This window comes from Phaseolus vulgaris, chromosome 6 (assembly GCF_000499845.2).
Source record: "Phaseolus vulgaris cultivar G19833 chromosome 6, P. vulgaris v2.0, whole genome shotgun sequence".
NCBI classification, from domain to species: domain Eukaryota; kingdom Viridiplantae; phylum Streptophyta; class Magnoliopsida; order Fabales; family Fabaceae; genus Phaseolus; species Phaseolus vulgaris.
Window position 1 is genome coordinate 31,015,388 of NC_023754.2, and position 15,836 is coordinate 31,031,223.

Sequence of the window (15,836 nt, forward strand, 5' to 3'; positions counted from 1 at the left end):
ACTTAAAACAATAATAATGGTAAATTCTTCTTTCACCTCCATAGCTTCTTCCTTCACCTTCATATTTTTTATTTTTTTTTACTTTCAACAATATTATTTTTAGTATGGTGGAGAATTTGGTGCATTTTTCTTTATTTTCAAGTGATGGTAGTTGTCTGTGGTGGCTTGTGGTGAATGTTGATAGTTGAGATAAATTTTATAGTATTTTTTATCAATGGTGATTGTGTTTTCATTCGCTTATAGTACAATCCATAAGTTATACAAAAAATCAGTATGTAGTATCAAACTCATATCTTCGCACTGTAGAATAAGCTTTTGATTTTGAGGGTTCAGAATTTGCTTCAGGTTCTATTAATTCACTTTATGGAACCATTGCAAGTGCGACAAGATGTTGTTTGAAGAAAAACTTCTAACTACTAGTGACTCAAGCTTTCGAATAGATGTGAATTTATTTTATGAAATAAATTAAAGTATGTCAAATGATGAAACTCTTCTCTCAACATTATTATTCTAATATTTTTATTCATATTATTTAATTATAAATTTATTATATATATTTATTTCTAAATCCATTATATTACGAGTTATTTTTTTATCAACGAAAAATAATAAATAAATATGAACCACCATTTCATATGTGGTCAAAACCTTATACATCTTAAAAGACCTACAAAAACAACAATAACAGCTCTTCACAAACAGCGGAAGGAATCACCATCCAACCTACCATTGATAATTTGTTTTTAATTGAAAATATACAAACCAATGAATCAAGACACCAATCAAAAAATAAAATAAAAACGAAATAAACTTTGGAAATAACCCAATACCATACTTTCAGTTGAGTAAAAAAGAAAATTTCAAAATAATCCATCACTCTTGAATAATTTTCAAATTATCATTTTCTTAATTTTAAGTGGATACATACATAGGAAGCTGAACTTGTAGAAACAGAAAAGAGAAGAAGAATGGAAGAAAGACATAGATAGATATCAGAAAGGAGAAGCATAGAGAGGATTGTGATGATTTGTAGTGGAAGATGATTTTCTCCAGAAGAACAAATCCCCAACAAGAGGGATGATAGGTTTCTGTTTCCTCTTTTTTTTGCTTCCAAAAACATGGTCCTTTTCTCCCAGACTCAGAATGTGGCCCAAGCTCTGCGACTCCCCTGTTTTTCCTCTGTTCTTCCCATCTTCGCTGATCTCGAACCTCACCGTCTTGCTCGGGGTCGCAGCCGCCGCCTTCCCGGCGGCGGCCGCCTCAGCCTGAGCCAACTTGGCCATGTTTTTGTGAAGCTGCGCGTTGAGCGTTGCCAGCGCCACCTCTGTTTCGCTGCCTCTTTCTTTGAGCAGCTTCAGCTCCACCTTGGTTTTCTCAAGCTCTGCCTCCAGCTTCTTTATCACATCAACGAGGTTGCCATTGTCTTGGTGAGTTTTCTTCATTGGAGACGGTGATGGAGACGGTGTCTTGGGTGGAGTGTCCGGTGAGAAGGGCTTGGGAGAGTAGAGTTCTCCGAGGAGGAGGCGTTGGCCGAAGATGGCGACGGCTTCTTTGACGGAGGAGAAGGGACGAGAGGTGTCGACGGTGGAGGTGAAATGGGAATCCATTGTTGGAAGATGGATTTGGAGAAGAGGGTGTGAGTAATATTTGAGGATGATTTGTTGGGTCCATTGTTGTTTCTTTGCTTCCACTTCAGTGTTCATAGATATTGGAATTAGCTCACAACAGAAACATGAAACACATCCATCATCTTATGTCCTTTTTTTAAGCCTAAGACAGATACAACGTTTTCTGTTGTTGTGTTTGAACATGACTGCCAAACTAACCACCAACAAACTATCTTTGATGCAAGAAAAATCATATCATTTTCTTTTTCTTCTCTCCTTAAAAATAAAGTTTTGGTTTTTAAATTCTTGTTGCTTTTGTTGGAATCCAGATGAACTAGATCGACTAGACTAGAGATTACAATATTTCATAATATATAAGTGGATGTAAATTTCATCTCATAAGTCGATTTTATGAGTTCAAATTAGTTTAAAATTCACTTTTTAATATGATATTAGAATTCTTTCGAACCTATTGTTTGTTAGGTTATTGAGCTGTTATCAGATCACTCATAAAATACGATCACACACGAGTTAAACATTATGACATTTCATAATATATAAGTGATTGTAAATCTCTAATTTTATGAAGTTGAGGTAGATTAAATTCACGAGAAAGTAGGTTAAATTCACGTTCTACTGGTGTGTTATGTTCGTATAGGGTTGGTGAATATATGCTTTTGAATGATTAACCCAATCTTTGAAGTAACTAAATCAGAATTAAGCTTATGGTCATGTCATTCATAAACAAATGGTATATGGATCAACCAAACACCTTTCAGTTCAAGTTGATGTGATTTTCTTTTCTGTTATAAGATATGTTCTTCTTGCTTCACAACATTCCATAACAAATATTTTATATTAAAAACAAATATTTTTTTTAATAAAATATTTAAATTTTTTCTTTAAGCAAAGGATTTTTCGAGCTTTCTGAAAATTTATATATCTTCCAATCCATCCTCTTCACATTTATTTCTGAATTTAATTTCAATATATAAAAATATGAACTCTTATCTATTTGCTCAAAATACAGAACAATATGTAAACTTAAAAGAATTTCTATATAATTCTTTAAAAGCAATTATTTTCACTTTAATGATAAAAGGATCCTTCTTCAAATTATATATTTCAATCATCCTTTCTATTCAACTTATTTTGAACAGTATTTTTCCTAATGTGCTTTGAAATGAGCTTGTTTGAATTACTATCTTAGTTTGTAGATAAAAAAATTTCCTCTACATTATGCATTCATAGATATTCAAATTTTTGTTCATGGATTTCGATTAAGTCACATTATATAACATAATTAAGGTATATTTCAATCAAAATATTTTTTTTAGTAATTATATTTTTTCTACAGTAAATTTGATCTCTTTTCTTTTTTCTTTTGAATTTGGAAAACTTATAAATCCTAAGGTTAAATTTTTGAAAGCTGCATAAGTTTAGTATCTATATTTTTTATATTTGGGAGTAGCTCTGCAACATGTTACCTCCATATGATGTGATTCAAAAGTATTGGAATGGATACAAGTTATATGAAATTATAATATAACTAGAATTAATAGATGTTGAATGAAGTCATATGCAAGTTAAATGGTCTATTTTTTCGTTTAATTTGAATTAGGTCATATGCAAGTTAGTATTCAAATTTTATTTTTTTTAAATGGTTATAAGATCATATAAAGTTTTTTATTGGTTTTTTTATTATTTATTATTTTGCTTATTTGTTATTGGTTTGTTATTTATTTTTTTTGTTTGTTTGTTAAGTCATTGTTTGAACAACGCTCAAGCGGTGATTACTCATTACTTGCATTGAACATTGCCACTTAAGAGACGTTATAATCACTCAATCAATAGTTTTCATAGTCCAAGTTATAACATGTGACTTAAACAAAAGAGTTCTCGAAACAACTATTTTTCTCCTATAACTCTCGTATCTTAAACAATAAGTTGTCACATGAATTTTGTTTGTTTTTAAAAATTGGTCAAGTGTGTAACATGACGCTTAAATAACGAGGAGTCGGTGTTGATTATTTATTATAAAACAAAACAGAGATGAACAAAAGAGTAGAAAGGAATATTAAGATCAAAACAAATAGTCGAAATATATACCAGCAGTACACTCAATCTAGGTCTCTAGCTAAAGAGAGAAAGAATCAATCAATCAATACTGAAATCATAACATACAAAGACAAAATAAAGGTGATCCACTTATAAAGAGAAACAACTAAGAATTAGAAAAGACACAATTAATATCATGATCCTTCTATAACTCCGGTATCCATGTCCTTTAATATTCTCGCTTCTCAATAACTCTTATCGCTCAATTGATAAATTGTAACTCACGTGATGAAGATCAAGATCCAAAACTCTGAAAATGTTATAAATATTTAATGACTTATACTACAGTTCACTTCCCTCAAGTGATAGTGCCACACTTTAATGATAAACGAAATTGTGTTGATCACCCATGCAACAAGTGAACAGTTAAACGAGGGAGGAAGATATCGTATCAATTATCTTTCTTCCATCCTCTAGTGCTAATGTCACTCAAACAACATAAAATTTACTCAAATGACATATATGTAGTGGTTTTGGTTATTATATTGGTAAGGTCAAATGGACATATGTTAATAACGTATTTTCATTGTATATAATTTTAATTATATGTGTTTGAATGAGTTGCATATGAATATATGTGATGATAAAATACAATGAGATGTTATATGATGAATGAGTGTGCACATTAGTATATGTAGTGTGGAGTATATACAATGATAGGGTGACTTATTATGGTCATAAAAATTTATAAAAAATAAATTATTTTGACTTTGCTGATAATATAAATTATAAGATTAAGATATTATGTGATGAAATTTTGAAAGAAATTTCTATATTAAATCTTATAAAATTAGTGTAATAACTCCTTTAACATAACGAACTTAGGTAAATTTTAATATCATGAATCAAATCAAATTAAATACTTTATATAATTTTTCGGAGAACTTTAAATACGACAAATAATTTTCATTGAAAATTTCCATAATCTTAAATAAAGAATTAAAGGTAATTTGATATTGTGATTATCTATATTTATTATACGATAATGATGTACAATATACATGATTTTATACACATTGAGAGGTACAATGTTTGTAAAGAATACTTCACCCTTTTCGTGATATTAACATCGAGATGACCTATGGTAGTATTTTATATATAGTTTTTTTTTTTTTTTATATTTTACGTATTATTTTGGGAATTTAAAGTTCTAAATGCTGTATAAAAAGTATTTTACGAGTATTATAGTTTTGATACACAATTTTATTTATCAAAGTAGGTGAATATGTAAAATAAATATATCTTTTGAGTACAATTATATATTTTATCTTAAGGATATCTATAATTTAGTCATTATTTATCTTAACATGAAAATGTGATATAATATTTATTTAATCTAAAATGATATAAAATATGAAAAATGTATTAATAAATAGTTATTGTTTGGTTGTATCTGAGTTTGAGAACACATCAGAGCTCACAGCATCGTTGCGGTCGTCAATGGCAAATCCAACTCTCTCATCTTTCTGTTTGGGACTTCTCTGCGTTCATTGGCTCTTCGTTGCCTTTGCGAACGCCGATTCCCATTTCGAAGGCTTCGAACCAGAAGACGACGATGACATCGAAGACGCTTCAATCGATCCCGCATCTCTCCGCTCACCGCCGCTCTCCGACCCCACTCCCCTCGCCGCCGATCCCACTCCGCAACCTCCGCCCTCTGATATCCCCAAATCTCCTCCCGCCACCACCACCACCGCCTTCGATTTCTGGGACGACGACGAATTCGAGGGCGTTCCCGTCGAACACTCCGCTCCCGAGCCTCCCTCCGATCCCAAATCCCCTGAAAATGTCACCGCGTCTCAAACCCCTCCAATCCCTAACGCTCCACGCTCCTTCACCGTGGAGATCCTCTGCGGATCCTTCCTCGTCATGTTCGCCATCAATTACTTCACCGGGAAGCGCGAGAACGAGAACATCGCGCTCTCCTGGGCCGCGCAGTTCGCCGCCAAGGACTCCATCTTCGAGAAGAATTTCAGCCTTCTAGGGATCGGCGACGGTGGCGACGACGCGCCCTTGCTGCTGAAGGAAGGGCAGACGACGTTCAAGTTCTACGCCAGCGGGAGAAGGTACTGCCAGGGGCTGTTGGCGACGCTGGAATTGAAAAGCAGGCACGATCTCATCGCGAGGATCTACAACATGATCGTGCCCTGCAGGGACGAGATCGCGTTCGAGGTTTACATGAACGACGACGCCATGGATCATGTGGTTTTCGCCATGGCTAAGAAGAAGGCTGCCAAGGCCATGCACAAGGACGTGAGGGATTTGCAGAGGTTCGGCAGCGTTCTCTCTCCTCCCACTGCCAGGAAGTGGGTTGCTGATGACCTCGCTGTTATCTCCGAATCCAAGGAAGTCGCTGCTGATTTTATCACCGATGCCGTCATTGATCAGGTTCCCTTTTCTTCTTTCAATTACCCATGTTTCTTTTCATGCTATTTTATTATTATCTTTTTTTAATCTCATTTCAGTCAGATTCGTAGAGGGGCTTATCAAAATAAGCTCTTTTTAGGTGGCTTCATAGTTATGCTTGAGAATAATTTTTTGTTTGTTAATTCTTATTGAATAAACGCTCAATTAATTTGTTTATGTAAACTCGCCCTTAGAAAGATTCGAATGCGATGAACTTATGAATAAGTTTTCATGTGATAAATTCTTAATAAATTAAGTGCCTTATTAATTTTTCACGCTTGTGTGCCCCATTATTAGAAGCTTGACTGTGTATGGAGGTCAGTTGTCACAGGTCGCATCATCTTTCTAGTTTCTAACTTCACCGAGAGATTGAATTGAATATAGAGAAAGGGGTAGAAATATATCTTGTTGGTTGATTTTGTCTTGAGCTATTTATAACTCAGTTGCTGTACAATGATTTTTTCTCTCACATTCCAATTGATACTTCCTAAAGCATGCACCCTTTCTTAAGACCAAGGTCCAAAAGCTTTAGAACATTATACATTATTGACTAATACTACCTTTTCGATCCAACAAATAACCTAGTTATGTTATACTTCCCCTCAGGATTCCCTTCTCGTTGTCACTCTTTTATTTCTCCTCACTGACTGTTTGGCAATAATAATTATATGAAGAGCTAGATCAATCTTTAGGTTTGCTGCTTGGCTATCCTCTAGGCCAAGGTGAAAGTCTGAGTTTCGAGTTTCAAGGCTGTTGAAATTATGAAGTTTTAGCTACTGGAAAGAGAATAGAGAGAAGACAGGTTTTGTATACAAAATTTACTGCGTTGGTGTGTATACAAAATTTATAGCACTAACTCTTGTTTATACTAATCAATGCCCTAATTAGTTAGGAATACAAATTATAAGATAAATAGACATGTCAGCCAATCCTGGGTGATATTTCAAATAGGAGAACTGATCCTAGTGGGTAACTTAAGATACTCTAAGATGTGATATTTTTATATATTCTCCCAGGGGAAGGTTTATGATGCACCGCCACATGCAGCTAAGGATGGTGATTGGCTATGTATGGAAGAAGTAAGTGTGCCTAGGAATAACTTAAGATACTCTAAGATGTGACATTTTTATATATTCTACCAAGGGAAGGTTTATGATGCACTGCCACATGCAGCTAAGGATGGTGATTGCTGATGCATGGAAGAACTATGTGTGCCTAAGAATAGTGTTTGGGAGCGTATCTGGACTTTGGTGATCCAGAGATTTTGGGGACTAGTAGATCGGTGTATAGAGGTTTTGAGGGTGGTGGTCTTGATGGAAAAATTGTCTGAAATTTTTCTGTTGGTGTCATCAATTACAGGAGAAGTCTGAAGCAGGTTGGAAACTTTCGGTGTGTTTGTTTTCCCTCTCACTTCTTGGTTTTAAGAACCGTTTTCTAGAAAAAGATTATTCTATTCAGTAATCTATTTCTCACCTAAATTCTATTAAATTTTAAAAATGATTTTCCAAATAATTGTTTTAAAAAGAAGAAACAGCTTGGAGATATTTTATTTGTTCTTCTGTTTTCTCCTGTGTTTGGGAGCTATATTACGGGAGAGCCAGATTTGGAGCAGTCCAAGGATTGTTACCTCGGATTGAAGGAGAGATTAGAGAGAAGAGTGACTTTGTATGTGTATTTATTTATGTATGTGTAACCTCTAGCAGCATCATTAACATTAACCTTGATCCATATAACTTCAAGCATGATCCACTCAACTTGTTTAACTCTAATACCTTTGGGTGTTCTAATCTGAACATTAAAAAAATTTCAAAATACAAGGTCAATCATATCATTATTCATATACTTGTGTGTGTGTGTGAACTCTCATGAAGATTCCCCCACCCAAGACAACTTCCAGCAGCATCATTAACATTAACCTTGATCCATATAACTTCGAGCATGATCCATTCAACTTGTTTAACTCTAATACCTTTGGAAGTTCTAGTCTGAACATTAAAAAAATTCTCAAAATACAAGGTCAATCATATCATTATTCATATACTTAGATGACTTTTTACTTGCCATATTAACATTTCATTGTACCAAATGAAGAGCAGAATGGAAAAGGATATATTTCTTGAATTTCATATGATTTCCAACTAATCCAAATAATGAAAGCGAAGACAACAAGCTGAAATTTGCACCCAGTTACCTTTTTCAGAAATAAAAGAAAGATGATCATCAATCGAAGAACAAGAGTTAATCTTAAAGCATTGACTTTTTCTTTTTTTTTAATCACAACACAATCCCCAGCCCCAACCAGGGTAGCAAATCATAAGATAAGGATAAGGATGTATAGCCTGATAATACAAGATAATAACTAATCTTAAAAATAATCTAGTATACTGTTGGAATTTGTTATCTCATTAAATTGGCATATATTATGGTCAATTGTGTCACTTGTTGAGACCAAGATTATTAAAACTGTAATATGACTAATAATAATTATATATTCAATGATTTTATGAGGAGCATTATTTGTCATGTTCAAAACTTCATGTGGTTGCCATCCTCCTTGGTTCTCCTGGTTGATAGGTGTTTTTTGGTTACATATTCCTTTGATGCCATATGCGTGAACTGGTCATGCACCAGTGTTTGTGTTTCAATTTGCTGTTAAGTAGCTTGATTACATTTGGCTTCATTTAATGTTTTCAATCATATACAGGGCTGTGATGTTGAAAGTTTGGTATGCAAAATAAGGGTCTTGTTTCATCTGCACTGTTTCATATCCTGTTAAAGTTTATTTCCAGAACTAAAAATCAGATACTGTTATACTGCAGGTTTTTGGTGAGAAAGTTTTTGAGAAATTTGGAAAAGGTTTAATTTCGTTGCATTTCTCCGATCAGCACCCTGGTATACACAAGAAGGTATTGTTGTTCAAGTTTGTGCTTCCTGCTGCCAAGAACATGACTGACATGACTCGGCTGGTGGCTCTTGTTCCGTATTATATTGATTTGATCGGAAGATATAAATTAAGTTCACAGGTGGGTTAGTCATGCTACCAGTCTATGCTTGGCTTATCGGTGATGAAATTTTTATGGTTGGTTCTTAAGTTGACTGGTGTTCACATTTCAGGCTCGGTCAAAGACAGAGGGTGCCCGACAAAAGGCTGCTCTGGAGGCACAGAAAGAACTCCGAAATGCCCAACAAGAGGCCATGCAGAGAAGAAAGGCTGAGAGGAAAAAGATGTTGGAGGAGGCTGAGGCAAAGTTGAGTGCAGAGGCTATTCGAAAGAAAGAAGCAAAAGAGCGTGCTCGTCAAATGAAGAAGTCGATGCCAAGGATGAAAATGGCCCGTGGTGCCTAATTCTTGAATGTTGGGGGGATCCTGCATTCTGCATTCTGCATTCTGCCTTTTGTAGAATTTACGGCAATGTACCTTTTTGTTGGCATTTCCTCCTAAACTAGCTGGCTAGATAGGCTTCACCACGTCTTAGGTGGATTTTGAATGTACCAAAGTTTCCATTTTAGAGAACATTTATTTACGACTCCTTCATAACAAGTTAACTCTATTTATTCTACCTTCCATCTCACAGTATTGTATTCCCATTTCCCTTCTGTCACCATGCTTTGACAAATGTCTAATCACCCTTGTCTTTCTACTTTTATTTTAACCTCTTTTCATCTTTAAGTGGTGCTTAGGGAAGCCAATGGACAAGTATAGGTGTGATATTGTACTCATGTTTGAAAAAGAAAAATTGCATTTGTCCTTTTACTTGCACAAGCACTTTTCATACTCATCTGATGTTTATATGTTCATATCCTTCTGTTAGTTTATATCAATACCTACTCTTTCTTAATCAAAAGTCATTACAAAATTTCACCATTGGATGAAAGGATGTAGTTCATTTTTTATGTTGTGTGCAGTAAATATGACAACATAGAAAATAGTTGTTTGCAGATTCCTATATGCAGATTATCATTTCATTTCTTATGTTTTGGTATTAAATGGAATACATATTTGATTAATTAGGGGAAAAACTGTTACTGTTGGGGGAGATTATTTACCACAAATTTTTAAGCATTTGTGTATGTATCACTTGTAAAAGAAAACATGTTTGCCATCAATTCAATTTTGTAGAAGCCAGGCTTGAGTTCTTTTTGCAAACTTAGGTTTATTTATCCATACATGCACTATACCATCAAATTAATCTAAACTTATTTTGAATTTATTTTAAAAAAGTAATTTTACTTTTACTAATATTATTTCATACAATTTTATTTAAATATATTTTTTCATAAAATTTTCATTCAAAAGAATAATTTTTAAATAACATTGTTTTAAAATAAAAATTAAAAAATACCAGGAGTATCTATAGAAACTAACAAATATAAAATAATTGATAGATGTTTTAAAAAAAAGGCATTAGGTACATTACGCATGGAATAATAAGACAAAAATCACTTTGATGTACATTGTGACCCTTTCTCATTCATCATCTTAACCTTTCATATTTTGATACTTTTGAAGTTCTATATAAACCCTAAACCCAGCAAATTTAGAAATTTAATCAATATTAACTCCAAATCACCAAAACACTTTTTGTAGTTTTTCAGAATCCTTTTTTAGAAAAAAAAATATTTTTCAAAATGTATTTTTTATTTTAAAATAATTTTTTTGGAATGAGATTTTGAATTTTATTCTAGAATTTTATTTCTGGAATACAAAATCATATCTGAAATTAATTTTCAAGAATGTATTTTTTAAATCTGGATTTTAAAACAGTGGAAAATTTTAGAATTTTAAAAGTTGATTGAGTGAAATCATTGGGGTGCAAAAGTTGTATTTTTTTTAATTGCTTGATTTGGTATTGTTTCATTTGTCAGTACCAGTATAAATTTTTACAGTTATATATTTATTTTATTAAAAGTAAAATTACAACAATGATAAATTTTCAATTTTTTTAAAGTCTACAATTTTTTTAAAATATTAAATTATACTTATCTTTCCTTTTTTACATTGCATGTGCATTTTTTGAGTTTTATAAATATTTCACGCGTTTTTCTTATATTATACATTAAACTTCTTAAACGAGGTCATTATAATAATAATAAAATAGGGATTGTAAGGGTAATTTTAAAAAGTCTCTGAAAATCTAAATATAATTTGCTCTTTTAGAATGCATATTGTATAATTATGATGAGTATTAAGTTTTTTCATACCAATATTCTCTTTACTTAATACATCATTATAAATAGAGAAAACATTAAAAAAATTGAAAATTGCGATTAGTTTATTTAATTTTAGATGAATTTGCAAGTTGTTATTATTGATGAATTGTTGATGATTGAGTTAACAGTAATCTTTAGGATATGAGTGAAGACCAAATCTTCAAATATTATTACCAACTTCAAGAACTTCTAATATATACGTTACTTAAACCAATTATTTATTAATTTACGTATTAGAGTTATTACAAGTCATTTCTTTTTTATCACTTAGTTTTATATTTGAAGCATTTTAGGTCAACATTTTATTTTCTTTTCTACAAATACATGTATCTACGCAAGTATAGTCATATTAACATTTTTAATGCTTACTTACTCATTTTACAAACAAAAGAACACAAATTATTGAATTTAACAATTTCAAGTTCGAAACATAATATTATTAGAGTTAATCACTGCATTCAATGTTTTGTTCGCTTCGAAGATTGATGCTCCGTTATGATTTTGTTATTAAAAGACGTTTCGATCAGTTGGAGAAGGAAAAAATATATAAACTATCTTTTGACCTGAGCGATGTGAGATTATATTGGCGTATCAGAACAAACTCTCCAATCAAGATCTAAAGGGAAGGGATTCCCCATAACTGAAGAGCTTAGACACATTTTGGTTTTTACAAACGACACCAGTGTTCCAACCTCTGAATGTGATGATTGACTTTAACGATACTATCTCTCGAGATCGAAACACAATGAATAATTAATTTTGATTTCAAATATATTAAATAATAAAGAAGAATAGTTATTATTAACGGAGCCAAAATTAGTGAAATGCAGGAAAAAAGATGATAAGGAGGAGAAGAATCCACGTGTGAAACGTGTGGCAATCACACCCACCTCTGCAGACCAAATTATTAGTTTTCTTTTTCTGCATTCATACCACACTTTTATCTTTTCAAACATTTTAACATATTGTATTATTTTATTCAGAAAAATGGTTATTCCCTCTGTCACACTTGCCCCACATCTTGCTCTTATCAAGAACACCTTATGTTATATGCAACGTTTCATTTCATTCAACATAAATGCACCCACCTACCTTTTCATCTTCTAAATTTTGAATCTAAAATCTAAAAAGTTGAGATAAGGGTTTGTTGAATGAAAATTTAGCAACTGGGTTATAGTGAACAGTTTGATGGTGTTGCTGAAATAATGAGGCAGGGAAAAAATGGACAGTAGGTAAATTTGAATCTGAGAAGAAACTAAAAATGTGTTTTTCTGAAGCTTTGACTGTTTCATTTTGAGAATTTGCACGTTTTGTAGAACAATTAGAGGCATGGTGGGACAATGAGAAAGAGAAAAATATAAGTGGTTGTTGATATTATCACTGATGAGGTGTGAACAGATAATTTCCCTTGTCATTTTATCTGTAAACTATGCACACAACTATACTCCTCTCACCTTTATATAACCACACTTGCAACCTTTCATCAACACAACACAACACATTTACACAACACTTTCCTTGTTCAAGTGAGTGTTTGAGAGACATGGGAATAATAGAAAGAGGATCACTGTCTTCTGCTTCTGCTATGCCTATGCCTTTGCTTTCACTAAACCATGTCTCTTTTGTATGCAAGAGTGTGAGTGAATCTGTCAAATTCTATGAGGATGTTCTTGGATTTGTGCTCATCAAGAGGCCTTCTTCTTTCAAATTTGAAGGGGCTTGGTAACTTCCTTATCTTTTCTTTTTCTGCTTCTTTTCTACTTTCCCACATCTCCCAGTTTGGATCTGTTAACAGTGCCACATCACAAATTCCAATTTCATATCTAGTCAATGTTAGTATTCCTTTAATGATACCAAAACTACAATCATAGTGTGAAACCTTTGCACCGACACTTATGTACATGCAATTTTTGCACTAATCTGTCACTTTCTTTACTCATTATCACTACTCACTTCAATAATTTCAATAATTTGATAGTTAAAACATTTGAAAAAAAATAGTGGATACACTACCTATCTAATTTGATATGTTCCTTCTCTTTCCTCCCATTACAATGTCTAAACTTTTGTTCTTATAGAAAATTCTTCCAAATATGCACTAGTTTTGGTATATTGAATGAACACTGTTTAAACGATTTTGTATTATTTTATGAAGTGTTTTTTTTCTGGATCTGGTTGTAATCATGACAATTACATCGTGTTCAGGTTATTCAACTATGGCATTGGCATTCACCTACTAGAGTCAGCTAAGATTCCTGTGAAAAAGAGAGAGATAAACCCCAAAGAAAATCATATATCGTTTCAATGCTCAGACATGAGACTTATAATGCAGAAACTTGATGCAATGGACATTGTGTATGTGACAGCAGTTGTGGAAGAAGGTGGAATTCAAGTTGATCAGCTCTTCTTCCATGACCCAGATGGATATATGATAGAAATATGCAACTGCCAGAATCTCCCTGTGCTTCCAATTTCCTCTTGCCCTCTCAAGCACCAGCCATCATTCTTCTATGGTATGCAAATCCAACCTTTCTTTTTCTGTTCCTTTTTTCTTTTCATTCTTTGCTTAAGAAGTGATGAATTAGATAATTTGTGTTTGACAGGAGAAGATACATTAAAGATAAACTTGTTTGCTGAAGAATCCAAGTTGATGATGATGGAGAATTTTATGATGGATATGTTGAAGATTTCAATATGAAGAGAAGAGAATTGTGTGAAGGCCCTTTTTTCCTGTCCCAATGTCATCACAATATTTTAGTAGTAATAAATCTATTATTTTCTTCTTTTTTGGCATTCTCCTTTGTGTATAATAGACAAGTAATTATCTCCTCTGGATTTCGTGTCTTCATTATGTATAACAATATCTTCTATATATACACAACATTTTTGTCTTCTGCAGTATTATACCCTACATGTTTATCTTGATTTCTACTCAATCTTATCATTAACAACTAACCCAAAACAAATACATCATTAACATTCATCATATTTTTAGAATTACTCTAATATCCTCTAAAGTTTTATAAAATTACATAAGTATAAGTATTAGATATTTGAACCACAAAATCTTCAAATTGATGGTGAAGATCTATCCGAGAAGGTTATTCAAGCACATCTCGAAAACTGTTTAAGGCATATGAGTAACATAATTCTGATGTAAGAAATGTTTGTCTAATACAAGAGTGAATTTGATTATTCGTACTAATCTGAGTCCATCAATATAAAAACTCATTTGGTCCTATAAATACATGACCAAAGCCAGACAAAGATACACATCAACAACATTTATCATTTCAACTACTGCATACTGAATACACTTTAATGTTAAAAAGGACATTTACAGTTGTTCTCTTACACGTTCCATCTAGGAATCAAGACCCCTTTGTAACACAAAATACGATACCTAACAGTGAAAGAGTGGCCATACTAAAATAACTATCTATATATTTGTGTTCAAAAGCATTACATTGTGTTCTCCCTTTAGATAAGTTAATGTAAATGTTACAAAACATCCCCTTTTAGAGAAGTTAATGTAAATGTTAAAAAAAACCATAAGGTATTTGTACAATTTCATCAAACAGAAAAAATAGTTAATGCAATTCATTTATTTTATTTCTTTCTTCTTGGTGCATTATATCTTTCAACTGTTATATTTTTACTTTTGTCTTTCTCTGGTTTGATGTCTAAAAGCTATGTTTGATAAGAAAAGTATGTTAAAAGTGAGGTATCAGAGAATTTGTTTGTAGTTTTAAATTTATAAATAAACAAGGGAAGGAAAGGTGTTCATTAGCTTTCATCACTACTCTTACATTTAGACTAGGCATATAAAACTGATAACATAGCATCCCATTGGGTCTCATTGCAACTTCTGGTGAAATAATAGCTTTTAATAAAGGGAAAACATTAAATTTGTCTTTGAGAGGGTGAAAGTCTCAAGATCAAGAAAATCTACATAAAAAAAGAATCTCTGAATTTGTATTATTTATGTTACTCTAATGGATAAAGATTAATAACATTATCAGTGGAGGATGAGATGACACACAGTAGGTGTTATGCAGAGTCTTTGATGGCTCCTGATGTAGTATTTAAGTTGCAAAGAAAAAAATGAAACATTCAATGGTAAAAAACATTAAAATATTTTTATAAAAGATCTTTCTTCTTTTTATGTCTGTCACTAGACATTGAAATAGAAAATGAGAGGATCAAAATGGAATATTTAGAAACTAAAATAAAAATAAAAAAATAGTAAATGGAAGTCCTAACATAGTAGAAAAAGGTTTAGGACTGGTCATTATGAGTGGAAACATGAAAATGAGATGAAGTGAGAAGTTGATATATTTTTTTTTATCAGTAAAGAAAGAATAAATAAAATAAAACAATTCACGTGTTCTAATTCTTATATAACTAATTCCAACACAAACTTCTTATCACTCAACCATCTTGTGATCCAACCGACATTACAACACATGTCAAATTAACATATCAAGATACAAAA

The 15,836-nt window shown here is 32.4% G+C and overlaps 3 protein-coding genes across 3 annotated transcripts; 2 read left to right on the forward strand and 1 right to left on the reverse strand.

The window, feature by feature from the left end:
- Positions 1-879: 879 nt before the first annotated feature.
- LOC137833603 (WEB family protein At3g51220) lies at positions 880-1,718 on the reverse strand. Its single transcript, XM_068641942.1, has one exon. The coding sequence runs from the start codon at positions 1,701-1,703 to the stop codon at positions 993-995; it is 711 nt and encodes a 236-aa protein (XP_068498043.1). The 5' UTR covers positions 1,704-1,718; the 3' UTR covers positions 880-992.
- Positions 1,719-5,091: 3,373 nt separating this feature from the next.
- Positions 5,092-9,702, forward strand: LOC137832909 (uncharacterized protein At5g49945-like). Its single transcript, XM_068641302.1, has 3 exons — positions 5,092-6,113; positions 8,951-9,154; positions 9,246-9,702. The coding sequence occupies exons 1-3, from the start codon at positions 5,166-5,168 to the stop codon at positions 9,474-9,476; spliced, it is 1,383 nt and encodes a 460-aa protein (XP_068497403.1). The 5' UTR covers positions 5,092-5,165; the 3' UTR covers positions 9,477-9,702.
- Positions 9,703-12,731: 3,029 nt separating this feature from the next.
- Positions 12,732-14,245, forward strand: LOC137832911 (glyoxylase I 4-like). Its single transcript, XM_068641303.1, has 3 exons — positions 12,732-13,063; positions 13,547-13,854; positions 13,945-14,245. Exons 1-3 carry the CDS (start codon positions 12,771-12,773, stop codon positions 14,037-14,039), a joined length of 696 nt encoding a protein of 231 aa, XP_068497404.1. The 5' UTR covers positions 12,732-12,770; the 3' UTR covers positions 14,040-14,245.
- The last annotated feature ends 1,591 nt before the right edge of the window (positions 14,246-15,836 follow it).